Source organism: Palaemon carinicauda, chromosome 15, assembly GCF_036898095.1.
Source record: "Palaemon carinicauda isolate YSFRI2023 chromosome 15, ASM3689809v2, whole genome shotgun sequence".
NCBI classification, from domain to species: Eukaryota; Metazoa; Arthropoda; class Malacostraca; order Decapoda; family Palaemonidae; genus Palaemon; species Palaemon carinicauda.
Genome location: NC_090739.1, coordinates 98,009,002 through 98,022,288, shown reverse-complemented (window position 1 = coordinate 98,022,288; position 13,287 = coordinate 98,009,002). Strand labels below are relative to the sequence as shown.

Sequence of the window (13,287 nt, the reverse complement as noted above, 5' to 3'; positions counted from 1 at the left end):
CGGCCCACTTTGTTGAAAGCAGACATGAGGTCCACTTTCTTCTAACTCAAAAACTATTGTACTTCAAACTGTAATTCAAAGACCCATGGCAGCATGTTTCCTTTTGTAAGCCCAAAAGGTAAGCGTTTTCAGCTTCCATGTCCCAGTAGTGCACAGGAAAGGCCAGTGTTTAAGACAGGTAAAAATAATTATGACAAATCTACGTGAAGGTTCTTTAGGTGAGAGCTTCTCTGTTGGTCATGTAGTGTGTCCTTTTCAAGCCATTTTGCTTGAAGAGCAATGAATTCTGATTGTGAAACAAGAGTATTAGTCACCTTTACAAACCCCTTCAATTTGCTCCAACTCATTGCTAACTCTTCAAATAATTCGGCAACTACTGCCATTCATCAACTGACTTTGTTGTCATCTCTAGTAGCCAGCAAAAAAAGAAACTCCTGATCAATTCCTTTTTTTTTGTAATATAGCAGCTAAAAACAAGTAGTTATACAATGTTGATAACATTTGTTGTAGGCTTGTCAAGTTGGAATGAAAAAAAGGTCAATGACAAACAATTCCTTTGACACCTCATTCTCCTAATGAAGTTTTTCTTATTGCTAGTAGGTAGTATAATTATTTCCCTCTTGGTAGTGTCCATAAAGATTGAATATTGCAGCAATTGTAGCTGGTATTTTCTTTTTATTTTAGTTTCCTTTATGAGGAATACTGCCAGTCATAGAGATAAGAAAAGAAAAAAAAATCTTGTCTAGTCGTTATTTTAGATCGCAATTGAAAAATGTTAGAGATGACAAAATGTATAAACAGAGTTATTCTGCTTTCGGAGTTACCTGCTGATGTTACTGTCTTTCAAACCTGTAATCTTTCCTCAACTTTCTGAGCCCTTGCAGTTAAGCTATCTTTGCAACCAATTTTAGCCTTCTATTAGATCTGTGTGCCAACTTCCTTTCTTTTGAACTTTTTCTTCACAAAGCAATTATTTTGGGATTTCTCATTGGTTGTGAATGGCCTCCTGGCTAGTGGTGGTCCACCCATCCCAATTTTATATATTGAATTAAAGCAACCAAGTGAGCCGATCATAAAGATTCATAATGATTACTACTGTCTTGCATATCAGTGAGGCTTTGTCAAAAGATTTTCCCAACACAATAAACCAACATTCCATTCAAATTATGCCAACTTTATTGATTATGATTGAAATTAACCCCAAATAACTTATTCAATTGTATTAAAAATTTAATTCTTGCTTTGGCCTTGAGTCCAGAAATCTTCAGAGGAAAGGTAAAGGAGTTAGGAATGGAAATTACTAAGTCCATAAACGAATTGGAACCTAAATAACAGCAGTATTTTATTTATTGGGTTATCTGGGGAGGATACTTGCAATGTCTGTGGCTGTTCACCCTTTTTTTTTATCTACCAGATGGTCCAATTACTAGCATTTTGTAGGCAATAAATTACCGACTTCATTCTGTGTAGCACCTCATTAGAATTACATTTAATGATTGAATATGATGCAATACATATTTTACCTCGTGTCAAGAAGGAAAACGACACGTCACATAAAAGGAGAGTGACATACCAAGTAAGCCATGGGTAGGGATTATAAAAGAATGTTGTGTAAGTTTATAAATATTTTTAGCAGTGAGTGTTTACCAATGGTATCTGGAATTGTGGAAGTCAGAAATGAAATAATTTGAATTCCAAAAATTCCAAGTATAGCGTGGTGATTTGCACCCCTGAAAAGTAAGTGCACTATCCAATCGTCCACTTCTCGCTGCATTGAGTATAGTCTAACCTATTGTAATTTATATTCTAGCATACCTTTTTCTTTTGATTTGCTTCTAGGTAAAGAATATATAACTGCAGAATTGGTTCATAATTCAGTACTGTACAGAATTGTACTTCATACAAAGTTAAAAAAAAAAAAAAAAAAATTAATCCCTTTAGAACAAGTTTAGATGCCTATGCTTTACCTCCCTTGTCCTCGGGAAGAAGGTTTGGGTCATGTGGCTCAAGCTGGTGATTCATCGCATGTTTTGCCCAAGTGGATATGCACTCGAAATTAAAGTTACGGGCTTGAGTTAGAACTGCTGGTACCTTTTGCAGTTTCCTTATTTGCATATCTTGAACAAGTACTCAAGATTAACCTTTGCCGCTCTTGATAAGTTTCTTTGGAAAACATTTCGTTAGAACATAACAGATTTAAAACCAGTCGGTCAAGCTTTTAAAGATTCATTTACACAGATTAAGCCAGTGTTAGGTTAGGTATTGAAGCAACCCAGCAATGTTCATCATGCTGAAAATTTAGTAAGACGAATTGGGGTGCTATTAATGGAGTTCCTTTCTCTGTCCTAGTGCTAAATTTTAGCAAATAGGGGGTTCCTGATACCCCTAGGAATGTAGGTGATAATTAACATCTCTCTCGCCATACTCTAACAGTATACAGTACAGGATTTTTTTTAGAAGAAAATGAGTAAATAAATGTACTATAGCTAATGTTCCTCAATTTTAACCAAAAATTTAATTAATACACTTTTCTAAGGAGAAAAGTTATTCTCTTAAATCGTGGTTGGACAACCTTCCCTCTGGTTTTCCAAATTCTAGATCCCTCTTTTTCTGTGATGCTTCAAGCTGCATTGGATAGTGATCTGTTAGGGTTGTGGAATTGCCTAGAGCCAGCAGTAAACAAATTTCCTAGTTATTGCAGTCTACAAATCTAGCCATTTCTAAGAATAAAATCAACTGCTATGGCCTACATCAAAAAAGAAAGGGCACCAGTTTGGATTTTTTTTTCTTTTCATATTGAAAGTTCTTGCATTGGACAGAGGTAATATTTATCCACTCCCCCTGTTATTTGTAAGGAAATTAATTGTTCTAGCCTATCAAGGGGTGGGGGGGGGGAGCACAATGATGGACAAATTAGACTAAGCAGCTCAGAATCCTCTTGCTTTGTAGGTGGATACCATGTGTCTGAAGTGGTTGGGTCTAGATTCATGCACATTGCCTATGGTTTGCCCTCATGGAGTAGTTCATAGCCCTGTTGACTGCTGCTTTCAGAAGATCCATGCAGAATAGATCTACTCAACCTCATGATTCCATTCACAAATCCTAACTTCCTCCTCATATGCCTCGGCTAACAGCATATAGAATAAATTTTATGCTCAGAGGAAAGGTGGTTTTGATGGCCCTCTCGATTCTCAGTTTATTCCTGGCATGCAGAATGTTCTGAACACTCGCTCACGGAAGAAAATTACCTACCTTCAGGCTGGAAGGAACGTAGAGAGCGGTACATGACATTATTACTAAAAAATATCACAGAAACCAAGCATTAAAAAGGCATTTCCCTCATTTACAAAAACTTCGAATACAGCCAATCGAGTATGAATCATGAAGAATAACCTAATGGCAACAGTAAAGTAATACTCTGCCCTACATAGATTTGTTTCACGAGATATGGGTATGGGAATATACTGGCTTGTGCCCAAAGAAGTGCAGTTATGAACGAGTATGGGTAAGAAAAATAACGAGGGTATACTGTAAAGGCCTACTTCATGTTATGTCATCTCTACATTGTGGAATTGTCAGGTGTAAAATTATCTTTCCATGAGTTATATAAAATTAATGATGTCAACTGCACCATCGGAAGAATTTTTTTCTTTTTTCTTTTTACGAAACACTATATATCTGTATTTTAGGTACTGCTACTAAAAATTCAGTACATCTTATGATTCTTTAGTAACCTTTATTTACCATACTGATAGGTCCAAGGGGATGAGTACATCCAAAGGCTAGGTAAGGTTATGCAAATTGGGTGTTTATATTATTGTTACAAATCTCAAGAAATTGGTATAGTATAATTATGATTGTAGTGGGAAACTAAAGGGAGTCTCTGTAAAGAGCATGCCCTCACCATGTCAAGCAGTTTTATTTTCTCTTGACTCCACTTCATACTTTCTTGAATATTTTATGGATTTGTCCTTGGGTCATAACCCCACATGTCCACCAAGTTCGTTGAAATTTGTTCCGTATTTTTTTTTTTTTTTTTCTCAAACTAAAAATCAGTAGAAAAATATCTTCCATTTACCTATTATTGGGATTGTTTTCTAAACGCTGTTGCATACTTGTACTTTGATGTACTATCCAAAATGTTTCAGAATCATCCAACAATACTACCAAGTTTGGCCAAATTGTCACAATACTGTAGGTTTTGTGTAAAGTTGTTCACATAAACAAATGACGACGAGTGAATACGTACCCTTCACAAAATCTTTTGGCGAAGGCAGTAACGTACATAAACACAAAATATGCAAAACTTTATCATGCAATATACAATGCTTGATGGGGGTGTCTGGTGTACAAACTTTACACACTTACATACAGGCAATCAGGAGATATAATTTTAAATTTAAACATAAGTTATAATACTGTGTTTGATGTAATAGTCAGAAGTAACCCAGAAAAGATATTTAACATACTGTACATCATGGGCTGTTAATGGTCGACTCTTAATCAAAATATTTCCTCTTTCATTTTAATAACTAATGAACCCTGTTCTAAAACTTAAAAAATATGTTGGTTGGATTTCCAGCTGTTGCATATATAACCACAGTCACTCCTTTGTGTATGCAGCCCCATAACAGCGTCTTGGATTCCTTAAACCCAATCATAAGCTCCAGTGTCTCACCTTTTTTGCTAGAGCTAATGTTTTCTGCTGTTTAGAAAACAGGACATTTAGCAAAGCATAGGGAACTCCAATTGAGGCTTAAACGTTTAACTATAATTCCCAATACTGCACTGCAATACTGTAACAGTTTCAAGATAAGCTATAAGACTGGGAACCAGACAATGTGCAATTTTTCCTTCACCGTTACTTTTCTTTTTGTTCACCCCTTCCCTGCTTTCTATAGTCATCAATAAGCAAATGGTACAGTGTGCACTGACAGGATGGACTTGTTTAATGTGTATACCCATGTGTAATGGAAAAGTTTAGTTTGAGTACAGTTTGGATAGAATTGGGAAAAGTTTGTTCAATGGGGTACAGAATCATATAAATTAAATTTGCTTTAGGTTTTTCCGTATAAAAGTAGTAAATTGGTTTTGTGTGTGTATTTACTAGGAAGTTTTTTTTTAACCATTCTTTTTCTTTTAAGTGTTACTTTATGTTAAAAGTGCTGCGCTGTTTTGAATTTCTTATTGGTCACATACAATTTTCCAGTTGCTCTTTCATTTTGCGTTTTTCTTCCTTAAGGGTTTGTAAGCTGTCATCATTTACTTGTTTGCAATCTCAAAGCAGCATTTCCCATTCAAGTATTCCTTTTCCAACACCCATTCTATGCTTGCTGTCTTTGCTCTTCTGTTATTTCCTTCAAACCCAGGGTTATATTTTTTATTAGTTTCCTTCCTTTAGAATAGTAGGGCAAATTTGATTATGTAGAAATAAAATTTTTTTGAGAGTAGAACCAACAGGGTTTTACAGTATAGCAATTCCATAAGTAGAACATTCTTTTCACGTGTGGCAATGACTTGAGTTTACTATACCACACACAAACATTAAAGTGAGTAGGTAACAGTTCATGGGAATTTGCCCAAATTTTAAGGGAAGGAGGAGAGACGCTATCTATTGCAAGAAACTTTTTAACTGGACAAATCAAACCTGTTTTTTTATTAAAGTACTTTGCCCATAATCTTCCTCCTCCTTGCGTAATTTCTGTTGCTTGAATTTACACTACCACTATTTTTCTTTCGCCATTGTTAGCGGTTATGAAGATGAGCCTAGTGATGCAACAAAAAGATTCCTTCATTTCCCCAGTTTTACTTTCACCTTGAATTTTCTTTTTGAAAACTATCACTACTCGTTTCTTTTGTCATTGTGTTAGTTTATGGTTCATCTTTTATAGTTGTCTTATTCATTACTATTTACTTTTCTGTGTAGTGGTTCCTAACCTAAGAAATACTAGACATATTGCTAGTGATGATAATGATACTTTACTTTTACTTTTGGGGTTTATTTCTCGCCCTCCATCAGACACTAAGAGTCTGTTCAGGTGGGCCTTGGTGTGTGAAAATAATTTCTTTCCAGTTAATATTTTGCTCTCTATCTTTTCAGTTATTCGCTAGCATTTGTATTCAGGCTTAATAGTTTTCAGATCGACTATCATAACACTTTCCAAAGAGATAAGTCTTCAGGTTTTTCTTGAAAGCTGCCACATTTTTGCTATTCTTGACATCAAGGGGAAGGTCGTTGAAGAGTCTCGGTGTAGCATAACAAAACGTTCTTCCTCCTATTGCATGATCCACACTAATTTCGAATAGTCTATAAGGATCATCGGCATGTCTAACTCTTAAAGCAGCGCTAGTAGCTTGAGGGTAGGGGACCAAGCAATCACAAAGATATTTAGGCTTATCACTTGTAAGTGGTTTGTGAGTCAACAAACAAATTTTAAATTCAATTTAGCCTTAACAGGTAACCAATGTAGATCAATCAGTGCAGGAGTTATTCTCTCCCAAGGTTTAATGCCTCTTATCAGTCTAGCCGCCCGGTTTTGCACATTTTGAAACTTTCTTAGTAGTGTATTGGGCAATTTATAGTACAAAAAATTGCAATAATTAAGTCTTGATATTACCATGACTCATCACTAAAATTTTTGTACTGCCCTCTTGTTAAATATTTTCTAATAAATGCTAGGTTTCTCAGGTGATAGTTACACACTTTCACTGTATTCACTATTTGATCCCTCATTGACAAATTACAATCTATCAATACACCCAAATTTTTTATAACACACAATCCTAACATCAGCATCACCAATTTTTATACTGTACTTTGAAATAGCTGGTAGTTCTTTAAAGCCACCTTTGTGCCAAAAAGCATACATTCTGTTTTATCATCATTTAATTTAAGCTTTTTCCTCTGCATCCATGTTTTTATTTCAGTCATTATCTCATCAATTTTCTTCTTTGTATCTTGTATTGTTGAAATTGAAAGGTAGAACTGAGTATCATCTGCATATAGTTTAAAGCCCACTTTTTTGTTTTTTCAATGTGTGTGATAGCTCGATAGTATATATGTTGAACAAGATAGGGCCCAGAACACTACCCTGTGGTACACCTTTCATAAGAATTCTCTCACTGGATCGGTTCCCAGAAACTTCTACAATAGTCTTACTGTTCATTTAGTAGCTTCGCAAAAAATCCAGGGCTTCCTCAATCACTCCAATGGACTTTAAGTCGTCAAGTAAGTACTCGTGCACAACAGTATCGAAAGCAGCACTAAGATCTAACATAATCAAAATTCCACACTTTCTCTCATTAAGAAGACTTATCATATCGTTCATTATTGAGCATAAGGTAGTTTCTGTAGAATGATTAGCTCTGTAGGCCGATTGATTTCCCGGGAATACCTCTTAACTCATCAATGTGCGCCCATAATTGCTCACTTATAATTTTTTCAATAAGCTTTGACATGTAGGATAAATTTGAAATGGGCCTATATAAATTTAGTTTATTTACATCACCTTTTCCCTTGTATATTGGTTTGATCAAAGCAGTTTTTTTCACAGCTAGGAAAATAGTTTTGTGATATACTTAGGTTTATTATATTCAGGTAAATGTTATATACAACTTTCTTATTTGGAGCTTCACTTATTGACCTGTTTGGGAAAGGGTCGTTTCCACAATATGTATTTTCATCTCTCTCATAACCTTTAACAAGTCACATATTTATTTCCTTAAATTTATTAATTTCTTACCCTCCTTCACTGGCATAACTGACTGTACTTCTAAGTGATTTTGGGGGGAAACATCTATAATATTTTTCATTGAAGAATATAGCAAATTCGTCTGCACAGACATTATCTGGCAAGATAAATTTTTTTCTTGAATCCCATCAAATCATCTAGGTTTTTGTGAAACTCCCTCATGTTATTAGATTTTTTTTACATTCGCCGTTGTAGAATTTTCTTTTTGTTTTTTCTAACAGGATGTTATAGTCATTTCTGGCCTTAATATATAGAATTCTGGCTTGTGAGGATTTGGCTCTTTTCCATCTACCTTCCATCTTACGTCTGTGTCTTTTTGCCTTTAATAGCTCACTATTATTATACCATCTAACATTTTCGTGTACAACTATTTGTTTGCTCTTTATAGGACACTTGGTATCATACATTTTTCCAAAATTGTCTTTATATTTTTTGGTATAACACCCAACTCATTCTATAACTACCATATGTTCACATTTTATGTTCTCACAAGACATTTGCGCTACACTAGCTTCAATAAAATTTTCAGCATCGAAATTTTCCCGTTTTCTATATGTGATCCAATTCTTCAATACTCTGATGCAATTTATATTAACATCAAAAGTGATTAGTTTGTGTTTTTGAGATCTCGAAGTCTGGTTCCTCTCCAAGGTTTCTTATTAGGTCAGAATCTTTCCCACATAATACAAAGTCGAGTGTATGACCACCTACTGAAGTTGATACCAAAACACTGTTTATTAAATTAAACATCTCAAATACTTCCTTGAGTTCTTTAGCCTTATCATTTTCATCATCTACCCAACAATTAAAGTCTCCACCAATTAATGTATTTTTAATATCGTCCACCACACCCACAAGAATATTAAATTCTTCAATGAATTTCCTCATATTACTCGCCGGTGGTCTATACAATGATATTATATTCAATACCTTACTGTTTCTTGTCAGTTTTAAATAAGATATATTCAAACGTTTCAAATACTATTTTATTCATGATAGAAACCCTAGAGAAAGTTTTCGTCACGAAGACAATTTCTTCTCAAAAAAAAAAAAAAAATTTAATGAATACATCCCAAGGCAGCTTATTTCCTTTGGTTTTATATAACTCGTGAGACTAAGATTGGTCCCAATTGCCCTATTAGTAATGTATTTTCCTTAGTTTTGATTTATTTGCCGTCTTTCTATCTCAAACTAACGAATATTTTGCAAAGATGGTGAATGATGTTTTACTGTGAAGTGAGAACTGTTACCACGGTATTCTAGAAGTTTTATTCCTGCTGCGATTGAAATGGTTATTTTTCTAACTAATTATGGACTGCAGTTTGGCTGTGGAACTTCAGAAGTGAAACCAGGGTGCAAATGCTTTTGTTAGGCAAGTCAAGTCCACGTCAGCCTTGCAATTTTATATTTTGTTTGTTTTTCTTCTGCCATTTCTCAGTTTTTGTTTCCGCTCCCTATCGAAGATCTGGTTCTCGGTTTTCTATTTTTTTTTCTTTAAAAGGGTTGTAGTTTCTCCTTAAGGTATGTTAATGTATAAAAGTGGTGCACACTCTTCGTCTAGTAAGTGGTATTTCTTTTTTTATTTGGGGGGGGGGGTTATTTGTAGAAGAAACGCACGTTGCAAGACACCGTTAACTTACTGTCATAGGAAATGGACACCACTTAAGGAAGGAATTAATGTCCCGTTTGTGTGTGTATCGTTAGTGTGCAGTGCACACACCACACATTAGACCTTGCATACTCCAAGATACCTGTGTGGTTGTTGATTACTTTTAAATCGTATTCAAGGGTGGAGTGACTCGTAGCCTGGCTTTCTTTACGCGATAGGAGTTCCTATTTTTGTTTATAATGCATAACTATATTGATGTATAATGGCTAATGTTGAGAATTGTATAAGGCTGTATCTTCGACGGCGCACAGTTTATTCTGGGCCACTGAATATGTGTTAGAAATGTCCATGGTCATTGTGAAGCCCCGGTCTAGTTAAGTAATTGGATCTCGGCAGCTTAACACTGGTATCCCATAGTTGCTGCACCAGCATACACTTCACACACGTTTTCTTATTATTATGGATTGCTTATAGGAGTGTTAACATTTCTGTAATTTCGACAAGAAAGATAGAGATATAATGTACGTACAAATAGAAAAAAAGAAAGGAATCCCAGCCGGCCGGTTGTCTTGAATGTAGGTGGGTGAGTGGAGGTTTTTGGGGGAGGAGAGGAGAGTGGAGTGAGGGGCCGTCAAGACTTGGGGGATGTGCGGTCATAAGCCGTGAGCCACTCTCCTCCACATTCCAGCTTGCTGGTGTGTGTGGGCCGGCTCCCTTCCCTCGATTCTCGGTGTCGTTGTTAGGTTCTCCGTACTCTTGTGTGTGTGTGCAGTTCTGTTGTGTAGTGCCGTCTTTATTTACAGATTTATTTCATCGTATCTTTTCTTACCTCTCTATTAATCAACCCAATTGTATTGGGAAGGTGCCTTCGTCAGTATGCAACACAGAACTTGAGAAATCTGCTCTAAATTTAGTCCATCTGGTGCAGCGTTAAGTTTTAACTATTTGCAATGGAGAAGTGCACAAATATGCTTTAAGTTTGGTGAAAAGCTGCGACAAGGATATCTTATCGGCAGTATTGCAGACGATGTGACCCAGTGTAAAAATGACGCGTGAGTATAATTTTAGGACTTGAATCTCCACGCCCATATGAGTGAGTTTTCTCCAGACCACCTCTATATCGAAACTTTGAAAGCATTGCCTACCTTCATATTTCTCCGGCGGAAGCCCAGCATTCTAACCCATATTGTTAAATGTGCTGTTGTGACCAGGTTTCGCAGTCGCCAGCTGGTACGCTTGTGTGTTAGGTTATTTATAGGACGTATTTTACTTGGGAAAAAGAAAGTAGGTAAGCAAACTAAGTTGGCGGCTGGGTTCCCGGATGTTCTTAGCGGCCTCTACATTCTCCCTCCCTGCCTCAAATTGCCCCCTCCCGCCACATGCTTCCCTCTGAAGATAATCCTACCTACATACATACATACACACGTCTTTATTGTCTGAGACTACATTTAATAAGTAACTTTCCTTAACATTATTTTTTTTGGGGGGGGTGGGGATATAGGTCGGTATGAATCATTGTAGGTCAGGGTGTGATGTACGAAGCTGTTTAAAAAGTTTCTCTTCTGGGGAATGGGTTGCCTTTGATGAGGCATTTACTTAAAATTCTCGTTTATTTGCTTAAGAAATGACAAGATATTTCGTGTAGTAACAACGTAGATATATTCTTACGACCAGTTAAGTCAGTACGGTTTTAGACTACAGTCAGAAGTGCCGCACTCGAAAGTTTGGATTCATGGGACGCCGGAAAAGTCAGTGGAAACTTTGTTCTTGTAGTTAAGATTTATATATATATATATATATATATATATATATATATATATATATATATATATATATATATATATATATACATACATACATATACATATAATTGTGTGTACACTAAGGTTATCGCATGCTCAATCGCCTGGTGTCATTGTGATCATCCTTGGCAAGGAATATAGTATGCTTTCTTCCTTTTTAATCCGTCCTTTATCCCATCACACAATGTCCTCTTGGAGTCTGGGGGTTTCCCGAGAATCTTATGAAAGTTCGTATTATGGCCGCCATATTCGCCCTTCCCCACGTGGCCTCGACTCGGGTTGGTGCTGCCATCTATGTGTTCTCTCATCGGTACTTATCAGCTGTTCGAGTGTTTTCGTATAGAAAGATGAGTGACAAGAGTGTGCGCCTGATTATAGCCAATGTATTTTTACATTTCCATTATTGTAGTTAAATTTTTAGAAAGTTAAAAATATACCAAAATTATACGGGAGGTAACCGGTTTCGAAAGGACTAAGTTTCTAAATCATCAAGTTTCTCCCCCCTGGTTTTGGAGTAACGGTGTGACATAACTGGTATTAGGGAGTTTAGTGAAACATTTTTAAGCAATAGGGCCAGTTTACGTAACTCGTTAACAATGATTTGTTTTTTAAGATACTTTTATTAATGACGTACTTGGTGTTTTGTGGTTTAATTCCATACTTTTCAACCATACCAAGGGTGAATATCATGGAAGTAAATTTACAATTTTTATGATTTTAGGGCATCTTATTTTGTGTTTGTTTACATCTGGCATAGTGTGCTTAAACTAATGTCTGTTTGATCAAAATGAATGTGGTTGGGTTAAATGTAATGTTTTGAGAGGGTTTGTACAGTATTAAAATAGCCCTGCCTATTTCCAGAATGCCACCGGCAGATGAATTTGTGGTATTGTTTTTATTTAACTTTGAAGAACTTATTTCTTGGTCGTATCACGGAGGGAGGAGCCCTGCAGGATGTTCACGATTTTGTTGTATGCTTTCTAAAATATGTTTAGATTAAAACGCGTAATCCGCCGTAATTGTAAAATCCATAGTATCGTAGACCTTTTGAGAACAGGTGTTTTTACTAAGTGAAAGCAGTTGAATTGTCGTTGCTTCCGATGTTAAGCGGGGCCTTGTTATACAACCTTCCAGTCGTACATTTGAAAGAATAGCTTGAAACTTGGTGAAAGTAGTCGCGTATCGAGACGATTTGGTATTTCACGTGTCATCACTGTTTCTTCATATTTCCCTCTTGTATATAATATTAGTTTCATCATCATCTAGTGGTTGTTTAAATGTTATTATTTCCCTAGGAACGTCGTTTAATTTCTCAGCTATAGGAGCGTTGCTGTATCCCCTAATGTCGCCAATCAACTGATCTCGGTTAACTTGCCCACATGCACTGCTTCATTGCCATACAAATAAAGGGTATTGAAGGGCCGTCGAACACGGAAAGCCAGACTCTCGCATTCCCGTTATATCTCCTATCTCCTTATTTAGCATGGACTTCTCTGTGGTTTCTTTGTCTAAGGACATTTTATGATATTTTTTTCTATTCGCTCATCATGTGTCAAAAGTGTGGAGCTTTAAATAACTTTCCAATGATCATGTACAACAAGTATGAATGTTTTTTTTTTACTTTTAATGGTCTTATATGCTTTATTCTGGTCTCGTCATTTTCTATTAGTCTTGTAGCATCTTGGCTTGTCACATGTTCTTTTATGGTATGGTTTTGCTTTGTCATTTTCTTTAAGGTATATTCTATGTAGTTTAATGGTTTGTTCTTGTCTTTTTTCTAGTTATTTTTAGTTTTGCCTGTTTTATTGCCTTATCCTTTTCTATTGGGGTTTATTATTGTCTTGTTTCTTTTGTCGTTCATCATTGTCTTGTCCTTTTCTTTTGTAGTTTATTATTGTCTTTTCTTTTGTGGTATGTCATTGTCTAGTGGTTTATTATTGTCTTGTCCTTTCTTTTGTTGTTTGTTATTGTCTTGTCCTTTGTTTTGTGTTTAATTATTGTCTTGTCCTTTCTTTTGTGGTTTGTTATTGTCTTGTCCTTTGTTTTGTGTTTAATTATTGTCTTGTCCCTTCTTTTGTCGTTTATCATTGTCTTGTCCCTTCTTTGGTCGTTTATCATTGTCTTG

The 13,287-nt window shown here is 35.8% G+C and overlaps 1 protein-coding gene across 4 annotated transcripts in view; it reads left to right on the top strand.

The window, feature by feature from the left end:
• The window catches only part of LOC137654697 (eukaryotic translation initiation factor 4 gamma 3-like), an 88,828-nt gene that overhangs the window by 1,031 nt on the left and 74,510 nt on the right, over nt 1–13,287 (top strand). Inside the window, exon 1 of one of the 4 annotated variants that reach the window (XM_068388590.1) lies at nt 10,033–10,412. The exons of 2 other annotated variants lie outside the window; for them this stretch is intronic. In XM_068388590.1, the coding sequence (XP_068244691.1) occupies nt 10,406–10,412 (7 nt within the window). In that variant the 5' untranslated portion in view covers nt 10,033–10,405. Of the gene's footprint in view, nt 1–10,032; nt 10,413–11,077; nt 11,109–13,287 lie in introns of those variants that run through there. One more of the 4 variants, XM_068388589.1, reaches the window with a different exon arrangement.